Raw genomic sequence first — 8,473 nt, 5'->3', positions numbered from 1 at the left:
AAATCCCTCCTCGTCGTCTGCCGAAGGTCAGATTCATCCTTTTGATTCCTTGGGTAACGTCCTGAGTGCAGGTGTACTGATTTATTCGGCCATTCCTCTACTGATGGTCATTCACTTTATTTTTTTGCTGCGCTGCATGGCTTGCAGTATCTTAGTTCCCCGACCAGGGATCGAGCCCGGGCCCCAGCAGTAAAAGTGCCAAGTCCTAAGGGAATTCCCAGCAACCACTCTTGTACAACGGTCTTTCACAGATGAGTAAATTGCTACCCACCGTCCACTCCCTTGAAATAAATCTTAAAGATTGGTATGAACCTTTTTTGAATTAAAAAAAAAATAGAGAAATGCATGATTTTAGACTACAGAAATTCTCTGTAATCTCACCTGCCAGAAATAACTGACATTACATTTGGAGTTCATTTTTCCAGGCTCTCTTTCCATGCAGGTGGCAACATATACAGGTATATATTCTGAACAGAAATGGACTTATGAATACACCTCTGCAACTTTCTCACTGGTGATCTTTCATCGCCGTGTTCAGTGGCCTTCATTTCTTATTTCATCTTGGCTCACTCTGGAGCATCCCAGTCTTCCTGGTTGACTCATCCTGTCTTTTGTGTGTTTCCCCTCCTCTCTCTATGCCCTAAATGTAGCCACTCAAGTTTCAGTCCCCGTATTTCTAGGTATTTGTTTTTTATTTCTAATTGGACAGCCCAGCATCACATGCATTAAGCCACTTTCCCTCATTGCTCCCTTTTCTGGAAATGTTTCTGGCATTTCCCTCAGTTACCCTGGTTCCTAGCTTCCAAGTCTCCTTTCCTTCGGCTCTTCTCTCTCCTTTGGTCCTTATAGCTGAGCTGTCGCCAAGACACGGTTAGGTTAGGACACCATGGGCCAGTCTTCCTTCTCCTCTCTCCCTCCATCTTATGCGGATGATTTTTCATAGTTGCCTTCATGGAAGTTTCCATGCCATCCCAGAGTGCCCTCTTGCTTCCTGCTGGTGACACTTGCTGATGAGGTGGGTTGACACTCCGGTAATCCTGACACAATGCTGTCTTCCATCATCTGTGGAGGTGCCATTGACCCAGTGGAATTGTGCCCTTTGTATTCTCATAGCAGAGCTCCATGGAATGGACCCCTCCTGCACACTCACACCTGACCCCGTGCTGCGTGAGGAGAAGTCCTGCCTCCAGGGGCACTGAGGGCGGGTGGGTGCACACAGTGGAGAGTCAGGGGCCCATCTTGCCCCACCTTTGGTGCATGTGTTTGACCCTTTGGAAATGTGCTTGCCCCAGACCTTATTTCCCTAATCTGTGAATTATAGCTGGACCCCCACATGACCTCCTAAGCCTTTTCTAATTCTGAAGAAAGGGTGACTCCCTTTAGGAAGCCTCTGGCATTAAGCCAGGAGTATAGTAACTTGAGAAGCCTCAGGGCCTCCGGACAACTCTTTCCCATCAGAGGAAAGAAGGCTCACAGGTATAATAAGCTCTAGAAAAACTCCCTGTTGGAGGATCCCCTATGAGAAGAGGGGTGCTCATCAAATACGGGCTGGGGATCCATGGGCATAGGGCAAGCCATCCTCTCCCTTGACCTTGACTTTTTTCCCACCCTCCTGTGACTCAGCTAGGTCAGCCTCCCACATGGTCCTTACAAAGACTGGAGTTAAAGCAACTATGATTCCCTATTCTAGGTCAAGACCAATGTCTTCTGAGGACTTCAGAGAGAGCTCTTTATCTCAAAAGGTAAGAAAGCCATCAGAATTAATAACGGGAGGGGGTGTTCCAGAGCCACCAGACATCACTCATGGGCATCCAAGTCTGTCGGTTATCAGGTTGTCAGCCTCTGCATGGGGAGTTGCAAGCTGAGATATTTACAAAGTAACAAGTCTACTGCAGTAGGCTGGTTTTCCCTTTTAAAGCATTGTGTGGGCCAAATGCAATAAAACTGAGGCCACCAATTTGCAGTCTCTACATGGACTGTACTTAATTTTGTCCAGCTAAGTTGTGATAATGGTGGGGTGGGCTGTACAAAGTATTGTGAAGCCAGATGAGTATTTAGTGTCCATTATGTGCTTGGGGCTGGGGAAAATAGAATTAGTATAGATTAAACCAAGATAATTTTAAAATGCCCTGGGCTTCAAAGAGCTCACTATGAGATGGGGAGTAATAACAGGAGTTCTCATTGATTGTGTAATACAATTTGTTGGGGCTTCACATGTGTTCGGGTGTCATTTTATCTCACCACAACCCTTCAAGGTGGATACTGGGGAGAGATTTTGCAGATAAGGAAATTGATGGCTCAGAGAAGTGATGTGATATGCCCATGATGAATTAGCTTGGGAGCAGGGAGCCAGGCAGAATTCTAGCCCAGAGAGCTCTGGGACTCTACAGCCGTGTGTTTCCCATCACACCTTGCTGTCACACATATGGATAGACATGCACAGGTGTCAAGCATGCATGGCAGGTAGGAGCAAAGGGTTTGGAACTACAGAGGTGGCAATGATGACTCTCACCTGAAAGTTATTAAAAAGCTCCTTGGAGGAGGTGTCATTTGAGCCAGTTTGAAGCATGGGTAGGAGTTCATCTCTGGGGATGATGGTCTTTGTGGCCGGTGAGAGCATTAACTAGCTCATCTGTTGGGCTCCATGAAGGCAGGTCTCCACTCTGTTCGATGGTGTGTCCACAGTGCCTGGCACTCAACGAATGTGCCTAGACCCTGAGGGAATGAGGGAAAGTTCACAGTTTGAGGAGCACTGCGTTTGGTGCGGCTGGGGTGGGGAGAGTGAGTAGTCCAAACTCCACCTTGTCTTTTGACTTTCTGAACCGAAGTCGTCTTCACTGCCCAAGGCCCAAAGCAGTGCATTTCAGTGGGCAACACCCAATGGTTATCACATAGTCCACACCTGGAGTCTTTTGGGGGAGGTGGCCTTTGATGACCTGAGTCTTCAGGAACCTGCAACACTCTGCTAAGGGTCAAAATGAGTCACGTGTAGGGGCGGCAGAGGGGAAGCTTTGCTGAGGGCTGGGGGGATGCGGAAGGCTGGGTGGAGAATGTGGGAAGGTGAGCAGGAAGTGGCGGAAGCCAAGAGCCCCCGATGGAGGGGACTGCGTGAGCTTGGCTGTCGTGCACAGGTGATCTGACCTGATCCAGGGTGTCTGGGCTGGTCAGCACAGAATCACATTGGCTGGAGAAGATGGAGCTGGATTCCTTGGGGTCTTGAGTTCTGACCACTGAAGATTTGAAACTATATAGTTACTCAGCTGAAGCACCTGTCGAGTCCTGTGATGTGTGAGGTGGGACCTTGGCTGTGTCTGCTAACCTCGCTGAGCCTCAGTCGTGGCATCTGTAAAAGGGGAACAGTAGTTAACTCCCCAGAGTCAGGAGAAGCGGTCTAGATCTTCCTTGGGCTTCCTAGGCCTAAAAGTGGTTAAAGGCTTAACTTGTTTGCATCAGTAAGTAACACACCACAACACTACCTACCCCAAAGGTGTGCTCTTTCAATAAGATGTGCTGAAACTGTTCAGCTCAGGAAATCACCCCTCTCAGGGCCTGGTTCCTGTAGTCATCTGTGTTCCAGGTGTCCTCTGCAGGTGGGTCCCAGAAGAGCAAGGAGGTTCTCAGCTCCCCGACACCATCCGTCTCCCTTAGCCAGACATCCGACTTCCACCACGAGTCTCAGCTGTTCACTGAGCCACACCTGGCCCAGATGGAGAAAACGTTTCAAGATGAGGTCGACTTGACTGGAGGTGAGGCTACATCATGGGTTCAGCCTCTGGCTTCTGCACAGGGAGGGACCCAGGACCTGGTGTAGGTGAAGGGTGCAGACTTGACAAGCGTTTTTATATCCAGTATCTCCTTTAAAACTTTTCATTGTTATACTGTGTGGGTATTGTAAGCCTACTAGAGGCTATTTGGGACCGAGGAAAAAAATACCCCTAATCCAAACACTTGGGTAACCCCTATCAGCATTTCAGTATGTTTTCTTCCAAACAGTTTCATATGTATGCTTCATTTTCTATTGCCGTGTAGCAATATTCCCACAAAATTAGTGGCTTAAACCAGTACATGTTTATCATCTCACCATTTCAGTTGGTCAGGAGTCTGGGCACAGCTTAGCTGGCTTCCCTGCTCAGGGTCTCACTAGGCTGCAGCCAACATGTCAACTGGGGTTGCAGTATCATCTGGGGCTTGACTGGGAAGGATCCACTTTTTTTTTTTTTTTTTTTTTGCTGCGTCGGGTCTTAGTTGCAGCAGGCAGGCCCTTCATTGTGGCACACGGGCTCCAGAGCGCATGGGCTCTGTAGTTTGCAGCACGTGGGCTCTCCAGCTGAGGCACAAGGGCTCAGTAGTTGCAGTGCATGGGCTTAGTTGCCCCTTGGCATGTGGGATCTTAGTTCCCCGACCAGGGATTGAACCCGCGTCCACTGCATTGGAAGGCGGATTCTTAACCACTGGACCACCAGGGAAGTCCCGGAGGGATCCACTTCTAAGTTCACCAGGTTGTTGGCAGAATTCATCTCCTTGAAGCTGCAGGACTGAGGGCTCTTGTTTCTTCCTGGCTATTGAAGGGCCACTGTTTTCAGCTCCTAGAGCCGCCCAGTTCCTGGCCCAAGACTCAAGTCAGGCAGGATAGCAACTCCAGCACGATGTGTGCTACAATCTCATAATCATGCACACACAGTCCCGTATATCCTGTCACCTTTGCCGTATTCTGTTGGTCAGGAGCAAGTCACAGGTTCTGCCACACTCAAAGGGAAGGGATCACAGGAGGGCATGAACGCCAGGAGGTGGCCATCATGGGGCCACTGTCAGCCTCTCTGCCCCAGATGGCTATGTGTGTGTTCACATGTCTGTAATTGTACTTTATGTAATTTCAGACCCTTCTTTTTCTCTTAATGTTAATTCCTTAAGGGTTTTTTCATACTTTATGTGGTTTTCTGAATCATCATTAGCAGTGAATGCAAGTGCTCTACTGGTTGACTAAGCCATTTCCCTAAATGAAACATTTAGCTCTTACTGAGTTTAAATAACATTGTGAAGAACATCCTTTGTGCATCAAACTTTTTTTCTCTTTAGAGCTTGATTTATGCCCTTGGGAAGATACACATAAAGTTAAATTATTATTCCTATTGGAATACTTAAAGTCATCTTTATTTCTGTCCACTAGACTCTGAGCGCCAATGCTGGAGCCATGTCTGCTTGCCCCATCAATTTGAGTTTTACAGCCACACCGTGTTTTGGCAGGAAAGGGTAACAAATGGTCAGTTTAAAAAGAGCAAAGTGAGGTGGGGGAGGGATAATTCGTGTCTGACCTGAAGCTGAGATTGTCCCTAATCAGAGTTCTTCGGGTGTCAGTATTTGGCGGCCAGGAGGTGCCACCACTGTGTCTTAGAGGACCCGACAGCCCCAGCTTTAGCCACAGTTTTTATTCTGTTTGTCTTTTGTTTCGAACAGGTAATACAGGCACACAGTTCAAAATTCAAAAGGTGCCATTATCTCTCCCTCTTTTCGAAGCAGACCACCATGCAGTATTTTTACAATGCTGCATTACAAACGTTTTCCAAAAAAAAAAAAAAAATTCAAAAGGCACTTTTCTCATGATACCTTTTCTTGGTATACAGAGAAATTGTCTCCCTGGGCCAGACTGTGCTGCTCCGTCCAGCATGCAGTCCCTGCAGGCGTTACTGCCTTCCGTTTCCTGTGCCCTTCAGAAGCACACAGTGCCTGTAGTTGCTTCCTCCTCCTTTTCATATACACTACTGTCTACACTGCTCTACTCCTTGCTTTTTTTTCCTCCAGCTTTATTAAGGTATAATTGACAAATAAACTTGTAATGTATTTAAAGTGTGCAAAGTGATGATTCGATATCCATACACATTGTGAAGGATCTGCACAGCTGTCTGCTCCTTGCTTTTTTAAAAAATAATTTTTATCTAGTTTCTCTTCTTGAGTATGTCTTGACCTAATATGTCTTGAAATCTTTTCCTATCAGTGTAAAAAGAGCTTCCTCATTTTAAAAAACAAAACAGAAAACTGGCCGTGGTTTTAAATGGAGGAAGGGAAAATTCACTCTTAGCTGATGGAGGGTAAGGGAAAATAGGACCCTTTTTCAGAAGCCTTTAAAAGAGGTGAATTCTGAGCATGGGCTTGAAACCGTTTCTCGGGAGCCCTGGCCATTTGTGCTTGCCTCGGAGGGAGGAGGGGAGATCCATGGTTCTCTTCCCTGTTCTGCAAGTTCCCTTTTTGGGCTGCAGTGGTTTTGCTGGTCTTGAAAGTGTCCACGTACCCCTGACCCGCTGCCCGGTGGGGCCTGCCTGGGGGAGGCTGCAGGCTGCTCAGGGCTCGTAGGAGAACCACCGGGCTAGGGGGCCCTGCAGCTTGGCCTGCAGGCAGGGGGAGCTTACCTTCTGCTCAGGTGCTCCTGGGTGGACGTGGGTGGCACACAGTCTGAGTGCCACCCACCCTTTATGCCAACAGACATTTTACCAAGCTCTGCCGGGCCTTATGGTTTATATAGGCCTCTGCTGGATTTTATTCAGTTCTCCCAGAAGCCCTGCAGCAGGGGTCCTGACTGTCCACGGGAGGCATCTGGGGGCTCTGCTCAGACAGGCATCAACCACCGGCCCTGACAGAGTGGCCAGTCCTGTGGCACCAAAGCCTGTGCCTTCTCGGGCACCCCCACTGTGTGGAGCACCTCAGATGCTAAAATAGATGAAAGAAGGCGCCTTCAGCAAGAGCAGGGCTGTGAGCCCAGTATGCAGCATCATCCTGTCCTCCATGATCTGTGTGCTGAGAAGGGCAGGCATGCGCTCTGGACAAGCGTGGGGAACAGGTACTTATTTCCCCTGGAGGGCAGAGTGGAGGCTAGGAAACAACATTTTTCTTTTCATTTCTTTCTTTTCTTTTTTTCAATTGAAGTATAGTTAATTTGCAGTGTTGTGTTAGTTTCAGGTATACAGCAAAGTGATTCAGTTACACATATATATTATTTTTCAGATTCTTTCCCATGTAAGTTATTATAAAACAACATTTTTCTTAAGTATTTTTTTTTCTTAAGTATTTTTAATTTAGCATTTATTTTTTAAAATGCTTATAAGTATATAAAAAACAGAGATAAATAATCCATTATCCTACCTCTTGGCATTACAAAGAAAGGAAGAGAAAGGGGCGAGGAGCTGGGGGCACTTGGCACTGGAAGAGTACATGGGTAGAAAGTTCAGACAACACAGAGAGGTGTGGGTGCAGCGGGAGCCTCTCCCCCTGCCTCCACCCCTGACTCCTGCCCCACTGTGTTCAGAGGAGGTCATCCTTGACCTGCCTGGAGAGGTGAAGTGGGAGTTTCCCAGGAGAGGGGAACAGGGAGGGTCAAGGCAGGGGCCTGGCGTAGGAGAAGTGTTGCTGGGCTAGAGGGTGAGCGGGGCATCCTGGAGCAAGGCTGGGGGGCCAGGTGGCCCTGGGGGGCTGGTGGGTGCCCTTGGGTCACAGGGCCCTGAACTCCGGCAGTGGGGCTGATGAGGAGGTGGCACATCTAGACCTGTTTGAGAAAGGTAAGTGTCATGGTGGCCAGGAGGTCGGGCTGGATGTGGAGCCTGGGGGGTTTGTTGAAAGAGCTCATCACGTGATGGCCACACATGGGGTCCTGGAGATTATAACAGAGAGGAGAAAGTCTTCTGGTTTCAAATCCCCGCTGCACCACTGTGTGTCCTTGGGCAAATCCCGCACCTCTTGTGCCTCTTGTGTGCTCATCTGTAAGTCGGGGAGACTGACAGCGCACCATTCTAGGACCACAGGACTCACCCCTCAGGTGTTCTTCTTGGGTGACTGGGTGGAGGTGATGCCGTTAGCAGAGATGGTAAACACAGGAAGTGGGAGCAAGTTTCGGGACAAAGATAAGAAATTGGATTTTAAACATGCTGAGTTGAAAGGGCCGGGGGGACACTTGGAAATGTTCAGGGACATGGAGAGAAATTCTCCCCTGAGATGTAGAGATGGGTGAATAGATGAGGTCATTCAAGGAGAGTGTCCAGCAGAAAAGAAAGGGACAGTGATGGGAAGAGCTGAGGCACGTGACGAGCGACAGGACAGAGCAGGTGACGGAGCCTGGGGTGACGCAGCAGCCCGGGGAGGCGAGAGTGGCTGGTGCTTGGCTGCCAGAAGGGAGGAGGCCCCGAGGGTGGGGTTCGAGGTCACTGGGGCTAAGAGGAGTGAGCTGGCAAGAGTCAGGGAGCCACGCAGAAAGTCCCTCCTGCCTGATCCTAGGGAATGTAGGGGCCCCCTCCGCAGGGACATGATATTTTCACATTTGTGCTTCGAGAGCTGTTAGTGAACCATTTGGTGTGAGGGGTGAGCACTTCCTTTTAGCCGTGATTAGCAGGGGACCTGACTGGCTCCCACAGTGTACATTTCTTTTCCAGGACACCTTTGTGTCTATTCTCGTTATACTCAAATTTTTTTCAGTAAACTGTTTTTAAGA

The 8,473-nt window shown here is 48.6% G+C and overlaps 1 protein-coding gene across 1 annotated transcript in view; it reads left to right on the top strand.

The window, feature by feature from the left end:
• The first annotated feature begins 2,594 nt into the window (after positions 1-2,594).
• Positions 2,595-8,473, top strand: part of EFCAB8 (EF-hand calcium binding domain 8) — a 32,122-nt gene continuing 26,243 nt past the window's right edge. Inside the window, 2 exon segments of the mRNA XM_032606070.1 lie at positions 2,595-2,610; positions 3,591-3,746. Coding sequence (XP_032461961.1) covers positions 2,595-2,610; positions 3,591-3,746 — 172 coding nt within the window.

Source organism: Phocoena sinus, chromosome 15 (assembly GCF_008692025.1).
Source record: "Phocoena sinus isolate mPhoSin1 chromosome 15, mPhoSin1.pri, whole genome shotgun sequence".
NCBI lineage: Eukaryota > Metazoa > Chordata > Mammalia > Artiodactyla > Phocoenidae > Phocoena > Phocoena sinus.
Note: the sequence above shows the minus strand (reverse complement) of the source record. Positions and strands in the feature narration are given on the sequence as shown.